We start from the raw sequence: 20,455 nt of genomic DNA, 5'->3' as shown, positions 1-20,455 counted from the left end.
TTCAAAACTATTCCTTTTTGCACAGTCTAATTTGAAAAAGAAACATGTCATATGTATGAACTTTTTTCTGCTTTTTCTATTGGGCCTGATTCTTCTAAACCCCAATTGATAAACTTTTTACCATTCTTACTGGATACTTGTGTAGATGCTTCTCATTAAAGGGGTGATTCACCTTCAAGTTAACTTTTAGGATGTTACAGAATGGCCTATTCCTAGAAACTTTGTGATTGGTTTATTTTTTATAGTTTTATACTTAACTGAAAAACCATAAAAATTTAAAAATTAAGATCAATTGCAAATTGTTCTTAGAATATCAATATCTACATTATACTAATAATTTATTTAAAGGTGAACAACCCCATTAATTGTACAATAATAAGAGCTTACACCCCAGATAAACTACCTATAAAACCATCGTTTGTTTCATGTAAAATAAAAGTATACATTTTTAAATCAAAATCAAAATTTCAGGTTGAATATTGGTGTATGTTACCTTCTGGATTGTTTTATATGTTCTATAGAAAGTCCTATATCCTATGTCATACAATAATGAAATGATTACAATTAGAAATGTATTTGGTATCAGTATTACTGGGCTGGCAGTGTTTGTAGCTGTGGTTTCTTCTATTGTTTTTTGAGGTCTTTCGTTCTTGGCTCTTTGTCTTTGGTAGACCTCAGGTAGTTCAACACGCGAGAGAACGTGATGGTGCGGAGATGATAAAACAGGATCACCCTGCACTGCTCAAGTTTGCAGTTGAATGAGGAACACGATCCTTTTTTGACATTATATTCTTCAGTATCTTCGACCTTTAAATCCTATGGTAACCAACACAAAACATAATATATTTTTGAAGGATAAAGACATGGGGAGTCACATTTATCAAAGGTCGAATTTCAAATTCATGTGAATTTTATTTAAATAAAAAGTAAATTCTGATATACTGGAAATTCGATTGGGGGGATATTTCATAAAAAAAATAGAATATCTTAAACTCAAACTAATATTACCGACCCGACAACTCGGATTGACTAAATTAGAATCGAGTTTTTCCCAGAAAAAAATGTGAATGTCAGGAAGACTAGTAACATCTTCAAATTGGTCACTGGACCTCTCCCATTGACTTATACATGAACTTGGCAGGTTTTAGGTGGCGAATAGCTGAATTTTAATTTTTAAAGGGACAAGGTTGGATAAATCTCGAAATTTGATTTTGAATTAAAATTCTAATCCAGTTTAGATTGTTCCCAATTCGAATTTGAGAGTTTTGACCATAAAAAATTTTGAAAATTTGAATATTCAATTCAACCCTTAATAAATCTGCCCCTTGAAGTTGAGATGATTAATTTATTTTCTAGATGATCAGAGCTAAACAGCAAGTATTTGAGATGACAAGGGGTCATTTATGAACTCAAAGGCAGTGTGCAAAGTGAGCCTGTTTGTTGCACTGCCTTTCCATTTACACATTGACCAAAAGTCGCTGTGCTCAATTTTGGAGCACAAAGATCTGAGGCTAAGTCTATTATTACAATGCTGCCTGTGTTTGGAAGTGCTGCCTTAGTGAGGAGCAGAAGGTATATATTTCTGTTCCCATCATTCATGAGTCCCAGAAGATGCAGGCTTCAACAGCCCTATGCTTATCATATGCTCTATGCCAGACTTGAAGGACAAGTGAGGTGTAGACTATAGCTAGACAGGGAGAAGAAGTGATTTCAGAATAATTGCTGCTTTCTTGCTCCGATTAGTGCTCTGTACTTCTTTTCCCTGTGGTTTTGTATATGGCCGCTAACTTTGGTGACATGCCTCATAATGAATGTGACTGATAAGCCATCAAATAATCAAGCCTACAAGGCATGCTGCAATGACCTAGATTTTTTTTAACTTCAGAAACAAATTACTACAAATTTGAATATTTTATTTAAAAAATAAAATATATATAAACTTTTGACATTAGTAAACTGTTCAGATGCTCGGGATGGGGGATCTCCACATTCAAAAACAGCACCCTATGAACATATAAAGCAGACTAAAGGAGACTAATTTCTACAAGTAATAAAGGTTTTGGCAAGGTATATCTTGCTAAATATATGCCCTGTATTTCTGCGTTATTGATGGATTTCCCTTATATGCAGATTTACTGAGGAGTAATCTTTAGGGTGGGCAAACCTGAAACGGGGTGGGGGATTTTATCAAAACAGTTAATAAAGCAGAACAGAGATTAGCAAGTAACTGGACTAGAAATGTTACACACTGTGTATTGAGTTTCTGTAACAGACATAGGTGACTTCATCCATTAAGTAGTAAAAGTTTGTAGTAAGTTTAGTATTTACATTACTGCATTTCTAGCCATATTATTTTGTTGACTTTAGTTCTCTTTTAAGCATAATATTGCTGACAAACAGGCACATCTGAGCTCTATTAAGATTTCTCACCTGCATCAGCTGATTGATTGCTGCGTTAAGAGAAGGAGTCAATTCCTGCAATTCATCTTTAAAGATTTTCAGATCTGCATGGATTGCCTTAAGGCACTTAGCCTGCAAGAAATTGTACAGATTATCATTAATGTTACGACAGATCATACCTACTAGTAGTAGGGGACTGATAAATGTATTTCTCATTTATTGTGCATTCCCCTAAAGTATGGTTGCCACATGTACAGTTTTGACCCAGAAAGCTGGGTTTTCAGGAGATGCCTAGCGATGTGTGGCAAATTATTCCATCATTTTTTACACCACTTAATAATTCTGCCCCTAAGTGTCAGAGCTAAGGTCTAGAGCAGTGATCCCCAACCAGTAGCTTGTGAGCAACATGTTGCTCTCCAAACCCTTGTAGGCTGCCAGTCCACATCGGGGCTACCAAATAGCCAATCGTAGCCCTTATTTGGCACCCCAAGCGACTTTTTCATGCTTGTGTCACTCCTCAACTCTTTTTACATTTGAATGTGGCTCACAGGCTAAAAAAAGGTTGGGGACCCCGGTCTAGAGACACCCTAGGAGCTGAAAGGCTGAAAGCTGAAAATACTACTTTCTATGCTGTTTATTCTCTCTCTTACCCTGCAGGGATTGCTACTGACCATTCGTGCTGTGAGTATATGTCTATCTTCCTGCTTTATCTCTCATTGAACTCTATGTGGATTATGTTCTTCAATAAATATGTTCTGTCGTTAAATTATAAGAAAAGCTGGTGTCCAATTATTGTGTACTCCATACAGTTGTAATTGCACAACACCCTACTTCCACACCTGGGGTAAAGCTATTAGTGAGAGTAACAGTGCCACTCATTTTACTATAGCCTTACACTAGCAAAACACAAAAGACAATAACATGGAAAAGGTTCCAAACCCCAATATTAAACACTTGGGGGTGTCATTAACAAAGTGTACTGTAGGATGTTAAGTGCAAAAATATGGGCACAAACTGGCTTATTTTTTGACACTTGCGCCCAGCGCTTTTCTCTACAGGTCTCTGCTATTCATACAGCATGAGTGAAGGGATGCATATAGACATTCCCGCTCTGTTTTTCATTGGAGCAAATTAAGGAGCACCGGTGATCTCAGGAAGCAATAGGAAGCACATAGCACTGGCGAATTCAGCTGGATGCTAATATTTATTTGAATAAGCACTAAGGCATGTGCGCTATGGGGTGTGCTTAGTGATCTAGTACTTGTAGCCAATTATTTTTATATGTCTTGGAGTTATGAGCAAAAGATAAAGCATAAGAAAAATATAATCACAGACCAAAAACAAAGCTCATATCATATTATAGTTTACCAACTTACCTTGTCAAAGTCTGCTCTATTCAATGTCTGGCACATATGGTCCTAAACAAAAAGTACTGTCATTAGTTGGTTGTGTAGTTTACATAAAAGTAAATGATCTATTTAAGTCTCAGTGTCGGATTTATCTTTATCTGTATATATTTTTTTTTAACAAAAATATTGATTTAAACAAAAATGCTGGAGTGCCCATTGGTTTTCACCTACTATGAGCTCCCAAGACATTCTGAGCTGCAGGGAAACATCTCAAGATCAAGTGGAAGAATGTCTCAACCTTTGATGAATCTGCCCATATATTTAAAAAAATAAAATAAAATAAATAAATATATATATATATATACTGTATATATTTATATATATATACAGTATGTATATTTATACAAATGTACAGGTATGGGATCTGTTATCCGGAAAGCTCAGAATTACGGAAATGCTGACTCCCATAGACTCCATTTTTATCCAAATAATCCAAATTTTTAAAAATGATTACCCTTTTCTCTGTAATAATAAAACATTACCTTGTACTTGATCCAAACTAAGATAAAATTAATCCTTATTGGAAGCAAAACCAGTTTATTGGGTTTATTTAATGTTTACACGATTTTCTAGTAGACTTAAAAGGTATGCAGATCCAAATTACAGAAAGATCCTTTATCAGGAAAGCCCCAGGTTCTGAGCATTCTGGATAACAGGTCCCATACCTGTACCATGATCTGCAAGTTTAAAGCAGTGTTTTTCAGCCATCGAGACTGTTACTCAGCGATAGTTAAAAAGGGATATTCCTGTAAAACTCACAACTGAGCAGTTGTATTTACTTCCTGTCTCTAATTACTCATCATTTAGTGTACAGTGATTACATATATTCTCTTGAGGGGCTGTACCTTTTTATCTCTTTGGTCACAATGGTTTGTTTCTGAAGCATTTCAGGGGAAACCCAGGTAATCTCAAGACTCTGAATTAACATGTCATATTCATTCTCTCTAAATTATTGTAAAATGACTTGAAAAAAGAATTTAGATGCTGTAAAAATCCCAAGGTAGCAGGGAGACTGAGAAATCTACTGTAAACACCAGACTTTTTGTTTTCATTTATTTTTGGTTTAGAATACAGTATTTTCATGTTTATATGAAAATACTTTGAAATTGTCAGCTTAGAACATTTTGAAATATATTCTTTTTAATTTTTTGGCTTGGTAAGCAGGCTTGATGCTTGCAGATAAAGGACAATTGATTATAGTTCCTGACTATCACCATTATCAACAAGGCCTGACTTCCCTGGCTTGGCCCCCACCCAGTAATAGAGGGTCTGAAATACTGGAGGTTGTGGTGCTGGAGGCCTGTGAATTGAACTTTCTTTAATTTAATTGTGCACAATTAATTTCAATTAATGTAAATAAAATTCAATTGGGTTTTTTGGCTGCTGGGGTCAGTGACCCTCATTTGAGAACTGGAAAGAGCCAGAAATAGAAGGCAAATTAAAAAAAACTAAAAATGTTCAAAGAATTGGCCATTCTATAACATACTAACAGTTAACTCAAAGTTGGACTACCCCCTAAAAGTCACTATTCCCATCAGACAGGATTATAATTAGAATATATCCCTGTATACTGTGTGTGTGTTTATATATATATATATATATATATATATATATATATATATATATATATATATATATATATATATATATATATATATATATATATATATATAAATATATAAATGTAAATGGGTGCACACCAGGAACGTTTAAGACAAGGTTATTTTAAAAATTAAACATACTTTATTGAGATACTTAAAAACAGGCCAACGTTTCCGTCTCCTTCTCAGACCATTATCAAGACCCCTGAGTCCTAAGTCCTATGCTCAATTTTCATCTGATTCATTAAGAATTCTATTACTTCATTATACATTTTACAAAGGGACTAAGTTTTACCTGCAACTTACTAGCTGCTTTCAAAGTAAAACTCCCAAACTTGGCTGCCCTTTTATTAGACACCAGTGGGATCACCTGACTATAGCTGGGAAGGGTGGGAGCTACAACATGGAGCTGGTCACTGCTCCTGTATAACTATAACAAACAAGGGAAAGTTGTGCTCACCACTAATTTTTAAAACCATTAGGCAGGGGTGCAATGAGGCTGTGACCACAAAATACATATAGACACATACAAGATTCCTCTGCACTCAACCCATTATCAATATATTTAAGACAGAGACATTTTGGGCATACTGCTACTGAAAAATGCCTTACCCTGTAAACAAAACAGGGATTGTTTGTCCATTTCCCTTGTTTTTGTTCCATAACCGCAACAGTGATTTACATGACAACCTACATGTGATGCACCAGTAGTTTTCCAACATGCATTGCTGGAGTGGACCAAGTTTATAGACATTATACACACAGGGAAGATTTGTACACAAGGCCATTTAAACTAAAACATGGGCCCTCCCAGGACATTAATAATGACACCCCATCTGAGAGCTATGTCATGTTATGCATATATCTCTAACCTCATTTACCTGTTGCTTTTCTTATTTCTTTCTCTTATTTCTTTTCTTAATCAACAATCATTTACAATTTCCCAAAGCAGTTTCTTGATTGTTCTAGCCATAATAAAAAGCAAACAAGCGTACCTTGCCAAATGAGCTGGGAATACAGGAGGTAAGTACATTCATTTTGTCCTTGGATATGACATTCCCCATAATAATTTCATCATAGGAACAGTTGAAGTCCTCAGAGTTGCTCTGTTTGGAAAGGGAAATACAGGTGAAATAATACATTGGTACAGGTTCTGTTGTACATATAGAATCCCTCAGCCACATGTATGCGGGTGCAGTGCTGGGTGGCTAATGATGCCAACTCTATTTGTGCTTGAACTACAGAAGGTGCACCTATAGTGGAATACTGCTTGATGCTACAGGTGGGTGCAACACAGTTGTGAGCTGTGAGTAAAAATATTATTGCAGTTTACACCTTGTAATGAGGGAAACCAGTTCCATTTTTCACTATACTGAAAGGGGTTGTCCACCTTAAAATGAACTTTTGATATGAAATAGACAGCAATGTTAAAGGACATTTTGCATCAGGTTTTCAAAATGTTTTAGATATATTTATATTGTCTTCTCACCTAAATTTGTTTTTACAAGCAGGGTACATCTCTAGGCACTCATTCCAATGAAGAATATGCAAATATGCCAGTTTGAGTAACAAGAGGGGTCATTTATTAAGATCTGGAAAGGAAGAGCACTAAAGGGCACAAAAGAAGACCCCTTACTGATCATTCAGGTAGCACTTCCCCAGCTCTGGCTGAACTTTCCACTGGATATAAAATCCAAAGCAAGGTGCAGAGTGCAGCTTCAGAGGACACAAGTCAGTCCTGTTCTTATTGCTTGTTGTAGGGTAACTGGGTACTGTTGCGGCAAGTGTCCTCTGCCAATCCCCAACTTGCATGTCTGAATGATGCTCAAATTAGGGGATGGATAGGGGTGGGGGAATACCTAGGAGTCTCCCTCCGTCCCTCATGAATACAGCATTGCCAGAAACAAGCAGCACTGTATTCTTGGGGCTTTTTTTTGCTTTGGAACGGAGCATAGAGATCTGCAGAGGGCTGAATGAAACAATTATGACTTTTAACATAAGTACGTACCTTTATTTCCAAAAGAGTTTCAGAAACCACATTTACTAAGCTTTTGGAACTATTGAAGCACTTTGACAGATCAACAGAATTTGATAACCCACTGAGAACTGGTTTGCTTTGTGCCAACTTGGACTGACAACAAAAAATCACAGCCAAAATAATCCAGGAACCTAAGAACAGAAACATCTTAATGAGTTTTTATTTTAAACAATTTCTTTTAGCATCATAAGAAGTAAGAACACATACATTATTGTTCCTTCATTATATGTTTGTATTTTACAGTTCAAATAGAATGTTTGCTTTTCATGTTATCTGCTTTCTAGAGCCCATTATTCTAAGTTACTGATGGCTATGTGAAATAAATTAAATGTGGTTAATAAATCTTTTGTTGATTTTGAGAAAAATATTGCAAGTGTGACTCCAGACTTTGCTTGTCTGATACAGTCCCTCTGATTTGCCTTTGGTGACAGTGAGATCACTGGGTGATGATCCGATGCTTGTTCTCCACTCTATGTTGCTTCAAATGGATTGGGCTAAGGATCCAGTACATTGTCTTTCATTGTGCAAAAAACTGGTTTTAGATGGAGGAGCCCTTTATTTAGTCAATCATTGACTCAAGAATTGGGTAAAGATTTTTTCCAAAAATAGAGTGCAGAGACCTGTGTGTACCCCATTAATACAGAGTTGCCTGTGTCCAAAGTGCTGTATTCATGAAAGGTAGGCAGAGGCACTTAGGTGTTGCCGATCCTGCCTCCTAATTCTGGAGCAAGGTGTAAAACCTGGACAAAAATGCTTTGTAAACGAAAACTTTTGTACCCCTTAGTGCACTTATGTCTGAGATCATAGTAAATGACTTCTTAGTGTTAAAAGAGGCAAAAAATGCAGGTAGTGCTGTGTTCATTGGACTGGCCGCAGGTCTCTGCTCTCAAAGTCCGGCATACAAACAAGTCATAATCCCCTATTGGCTGCTTTAAGAATGCTATTAGGTAGTTGCATATCCAAAGCTAGAGAGCCATTGGCTGAAGATCTTTGCCCTATACCTGGATATGGAATGCATGACTTAAAGAGGTTGTAGTATGGTGCAGATGTAGTGCAATTTGGAGACAATTTGCAACTGGTTTTAATTTTTTATTATTTGTGCATTTTAAGTTATTAAACTTTTTAATTCATCAGCTCTCCAGTTTGCAGTTTCAGCAATCTGGTTGCTAGGGTCCAAATTACCCTAGCAACCAGACCCCCCACTTGAAAGCTGGAAAGAGTCATATAATTCAAAAACTATAAAAAAAAGAAGGCCAATTGAAATGTTGCTTAAAAATGGCTATTCTATAACATACTATAACACTACTATGACGCTATAGAATTTGCCCAGTACAATAATAATGAATGCAACATGTTAAACGGAATTGCTCAGATATGACATAGTTGGAGGGGGGATTGAAACCTTTTTATAGTAAGGATTCTTTACTTAAAAAAAATAACACCACTAAGTGCAATTTGAGTAACTAAGAAGAAGTTTTGCTAATCATATTTTAAATATGCCCATGATGTAATTTTATATTGCATACAAAATCTTAAGGCAATTCATATCTGTAACTGAACATTTAGACTGTATGTAAAGGAACCCAGTATAGAGAGTAATAGAATGTAATGTGAGAGCACATAAGCAGCGCACACTTACCTGCCATGCTGCTGTGAGTAGGTCGCTGTGAGCAGTCAGAGAGACAAGTGTAAAGTAGGGATACATTAGAGCAAAGTGAAATGGCTTATATATATAGCCAGCACTCTGCAGAGTCTCCATCCAGGACTTCCCCAACCTTTCCCTCTTTCTATATGGCTGATACTTGGGCTGGTGTGTAAATGTGAAACAGCATTTGGAGTCTCGCTTGTATCAGGCAACACATTTCAATTCCACCTCCCTTAAGCTGGCCATAGATGTAAAGATTTTTAAAAGATCCGATCGTCATTGTGAGACCACGATTATCTCGAAACGATCGTACGAATTGTCCATCAACTAAAAAAAACAATTTGCCAGGAAAACAAAGGGGAGCTGCCTGCTTGGCCCTACAAAAATAGATAGATTGCACTGGGACCGACAAAGATTTTTTAACCGGGTCGATCAATTTCCTGACAGATGTCGGCCGAAAAATCGTAAGATGTTCGATCCCACTAATCGCACGATAATTTCGAAGGATTGTTCGGACTTCGCTAAAATCGGTCGTTCGGCAAGAAAAATCTTTACGTCTATGGGGAGCTTTATAGTCACTCACTTATTGATCGCTCCTCGCTACAGACCCCTGTAAAAACCTATATTAATTCCTGATTAAATAATAATTACGTAACTGCATCCTACTTTTTGAGTTTTCTTTTTCATCACTATTCTTACTGACTCCTTTATGAAACCTTTTCTAAGTGGGTGCAAGCGCATCCGGACCAGTTTCGGGGGTGGAGCAAGATCATTTTGCCCTGTCATTCAGGGAAGCCTGGACCCAAATCCATGTTGCCTCCTTGTTATCTTCTGAAGTTGAATGTTTCCCAAGATCAGAAGTTCTTGAGATCAGAGAGTCACAGCCGGGTTCAGATTGAGACTGATAATTGGCTTTGATATTTGTAGTGATTGTCTATGGCAGTGATCTCCAACCAGTGGCTTGTGAACAACATGTTGCTTACTAACCCTTGGATGTTGCTCCCAGTGGCCTCTAAGCAGACACCTATTTTTGAAATTCTAGCTTGGAGGCAATTTTTGGTTGCCTAAAAATCAGGAGTACTGTCAAATAGAGTCTCCTATAGGCTGCCAGTCCACATAGGGGCTACCAAATTACAGCCCTTATTTGGCATCCCCAACTCCAAAATGTTACTGATGGGTAAAAAAAGGGAATTCCCAGTCTATGGCATCTTGCAGCAGCCAGTATGTGCTTAGCCAGTTCTAGTAATTTTGTTGCAATACCAAAAAAAGAAGAAATGAATGCACACTGTCTCATAAAATAAATACCACTGTTTATTGTAGCATTAAAAAAGGTGGCCTCTGTGAATTGGAAGCCTAATGCGTTTCCGGAACACCTCTCAATCATGGGCTTAACAATATGACATCAAGACGTCCATGTATACAGTGCCATCTGCTGGACAAAAACTATAAAAAGACAATATGTAATATATGGAGTACAATAACGTGAAATATACCATAGTAATAAAAACATTTAAAAAATGAGTGGCAGAAAAAAGGAGAACCAAAATACATATATACAAATTATATAGATACAATTATACAATGTGTAGGCCATATAACATATCCAATTCAATGGCTCATATGGTAAAAAAGTGCAAGCATGTTTCAAATAATATGAGATATCCCATCTATAATTAAGACCCAAAGGGGCATGTGTATTTGGTTCAAATATCAAAAAAGCTTCTCAAGCATTCAGAATTCTTAAGTAGTCACCGCCTCTTATTGGGGTCTCAGCCTTTTCTATTATTTGAACTTTTAAATCCTTAGAGTCTCTTAGAGTGCAATTTTTAAAATGTCTACCTATAGGGGAATTAGAGCTTTCCTTATCAATAGAATAGATATGTCCCACTATTCTATTTTTTTAGGGAACGTATAGTACAACCCATATTTATGGCAATTTAAGCATTCAAGTAGCTATACCAATCCCTTAGAATTACAATCTCCATAATGTCTGATTTTATATGGTTTTTGTATAACGTTGAACTTAAAATCTGCACAACTTTACAAGTTTTGCAAGTTCTTGATCCACATGGAAATATTGTTGCAATACACTATAGGTTTCATTTATGACTGCAAGAGCAGAAGCAGCCATACTAAATTGGAATTCATGTTTTTAACTACAGGACATACCTGTCTTACCTCCTGTTTTATCTGCCTTTGCTTGAACAACAATATAGCAAATGTGGACAATAATTCCCAGGAATAATAACATTAATCCTACAGAAGCCCTTTTTGTGGCTCCCTATGTATCCAGCCTGATCACTTTGTCTAAAGCTCTAGTGAGTCTAAAAGTGATGTGTTAGTGATTTGGCCCTCTTGGAAGATGCAGACATGGACTTGGTATCCCACATGCACTTTATATTTTATTTTCTTGTGCTTATGAATGTTATATTGTATGGGATCTTAATTCCCTTCTGTTGTACTATTCCCATTTTGATTTCACTCTTTGATGAAAATGCCCCTATAGCTGAAATTTGAGCGTCAGTAATCTAGAATAATAATTCAAAGTAAATATGTATTTCTTCAATGCTTTAATTTGCAACTATAAACTATTAAATAACTTAAAAGAAAAAAAACCCCACCCTCTTAACCCAAAGAAAATATGAATGTATTATTCACTGATGCTTAAACCTCAAGAAATTACAGAAGACAATGAACTAATGATAATTGTAGTGTCATTTGATCACTGGTGGTTTGTATGGGAAATCATGGTTTTCAGGCAATACCATGAAAGTATGACATAGTAGGATAAACAAAGTGTTTTTACAGAGGCCGTTCACTTCCCTTTTGCTAACATGACTGTACGGCTGCAAGCATCAAGGGGCTTGGGCTTAAAAAGAAGAAGATTGGCTTTTTCAGTTCATTCCTCTGGAGTTATCCTTCTCTCACAATTATGGTTCTTGGATTTCCATTCCACCTTAGCTTGTTTTGCTTTCAGTATCCATTGTCAGGCAATTTCCTATGTATATTTCACAGAGATTTCTGTTGTCAGTGAGAGACTGGGGAACCCCATTGAAACAGGTTATAAAGGTTAAAGTTATTACACATTCTACTAAAAAAGGGGAATTTATACTTTTATCATCCCAGAGCTGGATATAGAGAAATGTGTAGGATAGACAATCGCCTTATGATTCCCTGTCAGAGTTTATTAGTATGGAAAATCTATTTTATGATTCGAAAAGTCTTTTCTAATATAAACACAAAACAGAGAACTTCCCCGTGGGTTTTTAATTGGTTTGAAAATTGGGGCTGTGGAGTTTAGTGTGTGAGTGTGAGTTTCAGTGAAAAATACCCAATAACATTGTTGCAGCACCACAGGGGAACAGTCATCAAGTCACTGTCACTTGAAAAGCAAGAAGTGTTTATGAGTCAGACATTGCGGCCAAATATGTTTTATCCATGAAGATCCTTGGCACAGTCATTGGCAAGAGTGGTGTAACAGCAGCAGCACCTCTAGGCCAAGAACCATTCATTGCACTCGTGTTGCCACTTATTCTGACAAAAAGCCAATCACTGATTGGATGCTATGGGTTACTTATGTGGAAATTTGCCCAGTGTTGATAAATGAGCCCCTGCTGTCAGAGGTTATGCAACAGGCTAGTGGAAGTCTGGCATCATTAAAGGAGAACTAAACCCTAATGATAAAAAAACCCTACCCCTCTACCCTACATAGACCCTCTCCCTCCTCCCTCCCCCCAGCCTAGCCCCCAAGTCTTTACTTACCCCACCATGCAGATTCCATCCAGCCGAGTTCACAGGCGCCATCTTCTTCTCTTCTGTAATCTTCGGTATAAGATCGGCGTAGCGGCGCATGTGTAGTTTGAGCAAGTTTCTGTTTTAAGAAAACTGCACATGCGCCAAAACTCACGCAAATTGCCAAATCTCTGATCTCATTCCGAAGATTACAGAAGTGAAGATGGTGCCCATGAACTCTGCTGGACAGAATCTGCACGGTGGGGTAAGTAAAGACATTTTCCCGGGGTAGCAGCTAGGAGGAGGGAGGAGGGTCTATGTAGGGTAGGGGGTAGGGTTTTTTTAACTTTAGGGTTTAGTTCTCCTTTAAGACTCTTAGTTCAGCTTGTGGGTGTGGTAGCCAGACTTCTCTCTTAGAAGTTCATGCTTCCTGGTGGACACTTACTTGAACTGTATCAACCTGATTCTCACTGGGGTTTCTGCCCTATGATCTCTCTAGCTAGAAGGTTTCATTCTTTTTGTTGGAATTACTCAGGGTGACAATTTTACCTCCTTGCTATGGGCAGCCTGCAGAGACAAGCGAGCCACAAGCACAAGGGCAGGAGACATATTCCATGAAATCCTTACATGTGTATTAAATACTTTTTCAAGCTATTGATGTTACATGTACAGTATGTAAGCCAGCAGCAATGATATTGAATGATACAAATATGTTACACAGTATATGAATTCCTCTTTACAGCTGGATAATAAAACATCCTAATGTAGCCTCTGTCCGAGTCCTGTGATTTCGCTGAGTAATCAGTGTATCTAATATTTAAGTTCCTAAAGTGAAGCAGATGTATCTGTTGGTTAAAAAAGATGGAATCTCCCACTTCAAAGGGGGACAGTGTCTTACCAGTAAGCTACTCCTCTTCTTTAGGGGATGGCCGATGTGTTTCTATTAACCCATCATGTGCTGAAGGTTCGCTGGTTATTCTCCCAGTTCTCAGTCTGCAGGCGGCAGGTTGTAGCATTCTGAATGATTATTGCAGTTCTCTAATCTAGTTTCATAACTAAAATAAACAGAAGGTTTCTGCTCCCCAGCAATGAGACTGTATTTTTAGAGAACAGTAGCCAACCACAAAAGAAGAAGCTGACTTAAACTTAGAACAATTTACACTAATGTCTTTAATGAACATATTTTCTTTCCTCTTAACCAGAGAACCATTAACAACATAATTAATGCTATTTATATACATATATAAAATGATATCTATCTGTAATATTTGACTGTACTAAGGCTGCTTACAGATAGTGAGTCCTGTACCTAACACGTACACACTTGACCATGTAGTGGAACCTGTAGCTGCTCGATGCTGCCCCAACTGAAGCCACAGGCAGTACTGCAGGTTCACATTGTCATGGAATTCACTAACCAGTGCAGATCTTTACCCCTAAGGTGTTTGCTTGCATTTTTCTTGTAATCCCCCCAAGGAAGGCCAGACCCTCTTTGGATGAAAAGATTGCAAATTTATTTACATGATTCTGTAGAGGAATTGTTATAGAGCAGGACTAGGTTTGCCATCTTTTCTGGAAAAAAGATAACCAGAAAAGTGTCATTATTACCGATCAGGCCAGTTAAATAACAGCCAAGTGGCAACCTTAAAGGGATACTGTCATGGGTAAAAAATTTTATATTTCAAAACACATCAGTTAATAGTCCTGCTGCAGCAGAATTCTGCACTAAAATCTATTTCTCTATTTTTTTTTTAATTTAATTTTGAAATTGACAAGGGGCTAGACATATTGTCAGTTTCCCAGCTGCCCCAAGTCATGTGACTTGTGCTCTGATAAACTTCAGTCACTCTTTACTGCTGTACTTCAAGTTGGAGTGATACCACCCCTCCCTCCCCCCCCCCAGCAGTCAAACAACAGAACAATGGGAAGGTAACCAGATAGCAGCTCCCTAAAGGTGGCCATACATGGAGAGATCCGCTCGTTTGGTGATGTCGCCAAACGAGCGGATCTCTCTCCGATATGCCATACCTTCTCATCGCTTTTTGCTTCCACTGCAGCTTCAAGTTTCGGCTAAGCAAATTTCGACGCAAGCATTTCTGGATTCTGGGGCTGCAGGAAATTTCCTGCACAAGGCGTTTGCTGCTCGGCATTCCTCTACTTCCTTTGACGTCTCCTCTTCGAGTCCTGGCGATTGATGACAGACCGTTATCTACAGCCTTTATCTGCCATGCCACACCAGAACTTTCCGTTATGATTTTTCTTTTCTTATTATAAATTGCCCTTCTACACCTGTAGTTATGGGCTTACCCTGGCTCCAACTCCACAATCCCCTCATTGATTGGTCTGCAAATCAGATCTCCCAGTGGAGTCCATATTGTCGACTAAAGTGTTTGCCCCCCTAATGCAGTCTTGAAATTGTCTTGTTCTTCAATAAATCTTCATTCTTTACCTCTGGCATATCAGGACTTTGGTGATGTCTTTTGTAAAAAGTCGGCAGAAATCCTTCCCCCACACCAATCCTACGACTGCCCCATTGATCTTCTTCCCGGCACCATGCCTCCTCGAGGTAGAACATACCCTCTTTCCCCTTTGGACACTAAGGCCATGAAGGAATATGTACAAGAAAATCTCCAGCGTGGATTTATACGCCCTTCTTCTTCTTCGGCTGGGGCTGGGTTTTTCTTCGTAGAGAAAAAAGATGGTAGCCTTCGACCTTGTATCGATTACCGGGGCCTTAACAAGATTACCACCAGTAATCGTTACCCTTTACCCCTCAAATCAGAACTTTTTGACCAACTCAAAGGAGCTTGTATTTTCACCAAGTTGGATCTCAGAGGGTCATGCAATTTGATCCGAATCCGGGATGGCAACGAATGGAAGACTGTGTTTTGATACTCGGGATGGTCATTACGAGTACCTGGTCATGCGTTTTAGACTCTGCAACGCGCCCGCAGTCTTCCAGGAGTTCGTCAACGATATTTTCAGGGATCTGCTGGGGCTGTATGTAGTCGTTTTCCTGGACGATATTCTTATTTTTTCGAAACATCTTGATGAACATAGAATCCATGTTCGAGAGGTTCTTTCTCGCCTAAGGAAGAATGCTTTGTTTGCCAAGCTGGAAAAATGTTCTTTTGAGACTCCTAAAATTCCATTTTTGGGCTATATAATTTCCTCTGAAGGCTTTGAGATGGACCCAGCCAAGATTTCTGCTATTCAAGAATGGCCTTTTCCTACTAGTACCAAGGCTATACAGAGATTCATTGGCTTTGCCAATTATTATAGGCAATTCATTAAAGGATTTTCATCTAGGATCTCTCCAATTTTGGCTCTCATCCGTAAAGGTGGAAGACCTGATGTATGGACTTCTCAAGCCAAAGAAGCTTTTGAATCCTTGAAAAGTTCCTTCTCCTCGGCCTCTGTCCTAAGACATCCAGACCCCCTTCTACCTTTCTTCATAGAAGTGGATGCTTCTGATATAGGTGCTGGAGCCTACAGCTCCGTGATGGGAAACTTCATCCGTGTGCTTTCTTTCTTTCTGGCAATTGTGAACTTCTGGCGGTCAAGTTAGCATTAGAAGAATGGAGGCATCTTCTTGAAGGTTCCGCAGTTCCTGTGACCATTTTTACAGACCATAAGAACTTGGAATACATTCAAACCCTTAAACGTCTGAACCCCAGACAGGCTCGTTGGTCCTTGTTCTTTTCACGTTTTAATTTTGTCATTACTTTCCGACCTGGTTCTAGAAACAAAAAGGCGGATGCCTTATCCAGAAGCTTTTCTCCTGTGGACTCTTCTTTGAAGGACGAAGAACCGATTATTCCGTCGGCAAAGATCGTGGCTGCTTTGTTTCCTTCTATGGGGTCTCTATCTTGTCTGCTCAAACTTCTGCACCTGCTGATACACCTCTTGGTGTGGCCTTTGTTCCCCCGGATCTTCGTCAATCTATTCTTCATCAATCACACAGTTCCAAGCAAGCTGGCCATCCTGGAATCAAGAAGACTACTGAGTTATTATCCCGTCTTGTTTGGTGGCCATCTCTTCGGAAAGACGTTTAAGAATTTGTTTCTTCCTGTTCCATTTGTGCCTCATCTAAAACCTGTTTCACCTCCCCACGGGATTACTTTTACCACTACCCATTCCCTCCCGGCCTTGGACACATTAGGCCATGGACTTTATTGTGGACCTTCCTCCCTCCCGTGGTTGTACAGTCATTTGGGTGGTAATTGACAGGTTCAGCAAAATGGCTCACTTAATCCCTTTCCGTAAATTACCTTCTGCTTTGGAACTTTCTAATTTTTTCATTCAACACATTTTTCGCCTTCATGGTTTTCCTTTGGAAATTGTGTCTGATAGAGGTTCACAGTTCATTTCCAAGTTTTGGAGGTCTTTATGCAAATCTCTCAATATTTCATTAAATTTTTCCTCTGCCTATCATCCTCAGTCCAACGGAGCTTCTGAACGTGTCAATCAAGCTCTTGAACAATTCCTAAGATGCCATATTTCCTTGTGCCAAGATGATTGGGCTGATTTACTTTCCTGGGCCGAATTTTCTCACAATAATTCTCTTCATGCCTCTTCTGACAGATCTCCTTTTTTTTGTGTTTATGGGCAACACCCTTTTGCTTTTCCTCAAGATGTACTCCTCTCCAATGTACCAGCTGCCAATGACCAAGTTTCCCATATGTCTGCCATTTGGCAAGCCACGAAGGTCAACCTAGAGAAGAGTTCTTCCAGTCAAAAGTTTTATGCCGATAAGAAGCGTTCACTTCCTCCACACTATGCTCTTGGTGATAAGGTGTGGCTCTCTACTAAGAACATTCGTCTTAAAATTCCATCTGCTAAATTAGGTCCCAGATTGGCCCTTTCCCCATTATTGAACTCATAAACGCTGTGGCCGTTCCTCTCCAGTTGACCCAGAGATGAAGATACCGAATGTCTTTCATGCTTCTCTTCTCAAGCCAGCTGCTGTTGGTCATGTTACTTCGCTGCCAGTTCCTGTATCTGTTGATGGTCATCAGGAGTTCGAAGTGGAGAAAATTTTGGATTCTCGGGTGTCCAGGGGTTGTCTTCAGTATTTGGTGGAATGGAGAGGGTTCAGCCCTGAAGAATGTTCCTGGGTCAAACATTCAGACATTCATGCTCCTCTTCTAATTTGGAGATTTCATAGAAGATCTCCTCTGAAACCCAGCCTTTGTGGTCCGGAGGCCCCCTGTGGAGGAGGGGGTACTGTAAGGTGTCCTGGCCGTCCTCCGCACGTCCAAGATGGCGGCGCCCAGAAGAGGCCATGCGGCCGTCGGACGCCAGCGTGACGCCGGCGTTTACGCGCAGCATATTAACGATGGCGCATCCTTTGGATGCTGGCGCGCATTCTGGCGCATGTCCTGTGACATCATCTGGCACGTTTTGGCTATTTAAAGACACCAGAAGGTTCTCTCAGAGCCCGAGTATAGATTCTTCTATCTAGAGTTCCTGGGTGTCTTCTACTATTGATTCTTGATTCTCGACCTTGCCTGAAACCTCGACCTCAATACCTCGCTGCCTGGACCGACCTTTGCCTGAAACCTCGACCACGATATCTTGCTGCCTGGACCGACCTTTGCCTGAACTGACGATTCTTCTGCCTAATCCTTTGTACCGCGAACTGTGTTTGCCTAATAGCTTCCTCCTTGGTCCGCACTCCAAACTGCGCCTTCGGGCCCTGACAAGTGGGACTTTAAAGCTCTTTTTGGGACAAGGCTTCATGTGCGCACAGTGCTCTGTGCACCTTTCAGACACAACAACAATAGGATATGGGAAGGAACACACATGCTGTCATGTATTTTGAGATGCAAAATTATTGACCAACATGCAAGACCCATACAGGAGATATATAGGGAACATCCTGTGGCATAATTAGATATAACTGGGCACCACAGCAAATTATTTTCAGGCCCCCAAAATGTCTAGAGGTTGATCGGATTAACCATTATTTACTAAAATCTTATATGAATTTGGGCCTCAGGGGGGCTGTATTAATAGGAGTTTTTTCAATAATGGCTAATGGTAATACTCTGATTAAACCCAATAGCTCATTGCAATACTTTGATAAAAAAAACTGTATAAAAATATAACACAAGAACTGTTGTACTGTTGAATATAGTGTAAAAAGACAGCTTTTTAACGTATAATTGTGTATAACAAAGCTTTGTATCATAGTATACAAGGCAGCTTTATAATCCATAATCCTGTATAATGAAGCTTTGTGCAAGAGAAATCATGGGAACTAATCAACTCGATGACCTAATACTTGTTAATTATTCTCATATGCATTATGTTTTATTATTTCTGCAGCCCTTATCAGACTTTCCTTTATTGTAGCTAGGGGCACAATGTGCTATTCAGCTACCAGTTAGCAAGATAAGATCTCTGCTTCAGATGTGCTTGTTGGGAGTCTGGCCAGATCCTGATGAGCGCATGGGAAGCAATATTTGTTATTAACCAAATCATTGTATCTTCTTACTAAATGACTTTATGAGCTCATTGTTTGCTAAGCCTATATAAACTGGGGGTCTCCATCCAGTCAGTTGAGATTCGCCTGTAGGGTTTATGCGTGCCGGCGCAGGACCTTCCGTGAACCGTTTCAGCCTTGATCTGCGGACTGTTTAGGGATCTCCCAGTGGTACAGGCAGAGAGGGGGACTTGCATACTGTGCTCACTCGGTAATGTATATCTTCTTCATTCTTTGTATGTAATAAACCTTTGCTTATATGTAGCTGGTGTGTTTGAATTACTTCCAAGAGACTCATAGAACCACAATTAAAACAGGGGCCATATAACTCCTGGGCCCCCCTGCAGGTTCTGCTTCCTCTGTAGTTACACCAATGGGAATATCTACTGTAGTACAAGGGAGAATATAATGGTAAAATATATACATTGTATATGATCTATAATGGTATGAATTGTGCGAAATAACAAAACCTGCAAAATTCAGAACTCTATTCTCCAGAGATACAGGAAAAATAGACCTGAAGATTAAAGTTAGGAACTTACTAGGTGAAAAAATGTATAGAGAACTATTAAAAATTTTCAGCTTGAAACACTGAACTGAAAGTGGATTTTGAATGCTCCTATTAAATTTGAAGCTCAATTTGGTTCTGTATTTGCGTTAGAATTTTAGTAAAATGACTTAGTTTGTGCTGACCACATGGAATTTTGAGAAACAAAACAGAACTCTGGCTTAAAACACCTGTAGTTTTTGATTGAAACATTTAGCAGAGCTAATCTTTTAGCCATCTGGTGACAAAATGGATATTAGGAATTCCCAATATGTTTAAAGGGGCAGCATACACCTATACGGTATAGTATACAGCAGTGCTGTCCAACTTCTGTGGTACCGAGGGCCAAAATTTTACTGGCCTATGTGGTGGAGGGCCGATAATGGAAGTCAGTGTTGGCAATTCCCCCTTTTAAACCACACCCACTGTAAACCACACCCATATTACCACAAGAACTTTTAAGATCATATCCACATTAACGGTGGTAGCACACCAAAAAACCAAATGGTTGGTGCTCACTGCAGGGAAATCCCTCATCACTCATATGTGAAAAATGTAAGTCATGTTAAAACATACCCTTAAATCCATATGCCTCA

At 38.9% G+C, this 20,455-nt stretch overlaps 1 protein-coding gene across 1 annotated transcript; it reads right to left on the bottom strand.

Annotated features, from left to right (window-relative positions):
- Window positions 1-320: 320 nt before the first annotated feature.
- LOC121393941 (interleukin-12 subunit alpha-like) lies at window positions 321-12,945 on the bottom strand. Its single transcript, XM_041563793.1, has 7 exons — window positions 12,856-12,945; window positions 9,088-9,112; window positions 7,419-7,579; window positions 6,406-6,516; window positions 3,777-3,818; window positions 2,431-2,532; window positions 321-816 (listed from the first exon to the last, which is right to left on the bottom strand). Exons 1-7 carry the CDS (start codon window positions 12,943-12,945, stop codon window positions 625-627), a joined length of 723 nt encoding a protein of 240 aa, XP_041419727.1. The 3' UTR covers window positions 321-624.
- Window positions 12,946-20,455: the final 7,510 nt, after the last annotated feature.

Source organism: Xenopus laevis, chromosome 5L (assembly GCF_017654675.1).
Source record: "Xenopus laevis strain J_2021 chromosome 5L, Xenopus_laevis_v10.1, whole genome shotgun sequence".
Lineage (NCBI taxonomy): Eukaryota > Metazoa > Chordata > Amphibia > Anura > Pipidae > Xenopus > Xenopus laevis.
This window is presented reverse-complemented; position numbering and strand designations above follow the sequence as displayed.

Excerpts from the sequence above, each read along its gene's own strand:
- LOC121393941 (XM_041563793.1), bottom strand. The coding sequence starts at position 12,945 with ATGCGCCGCTACGCCGATCTTATACCGAAGATTACAGAAGAGAAGAAG. Across the intron at positions 3,819-6,405 it reads TTCCCAGCTCATTTGGCAAG|GACCATATGTGCCAGACATT; the intron begins GTACGCTTGTTT and ends CTTTTTGTTTAG. Across the intron at positions 817-2,430 it reads CAATCAATCAGCTGATGCAG|GATTTAAAGGTCGAAGATAC; the intron begins GTGAGAAATCTT and ends TGGTTACCATAG.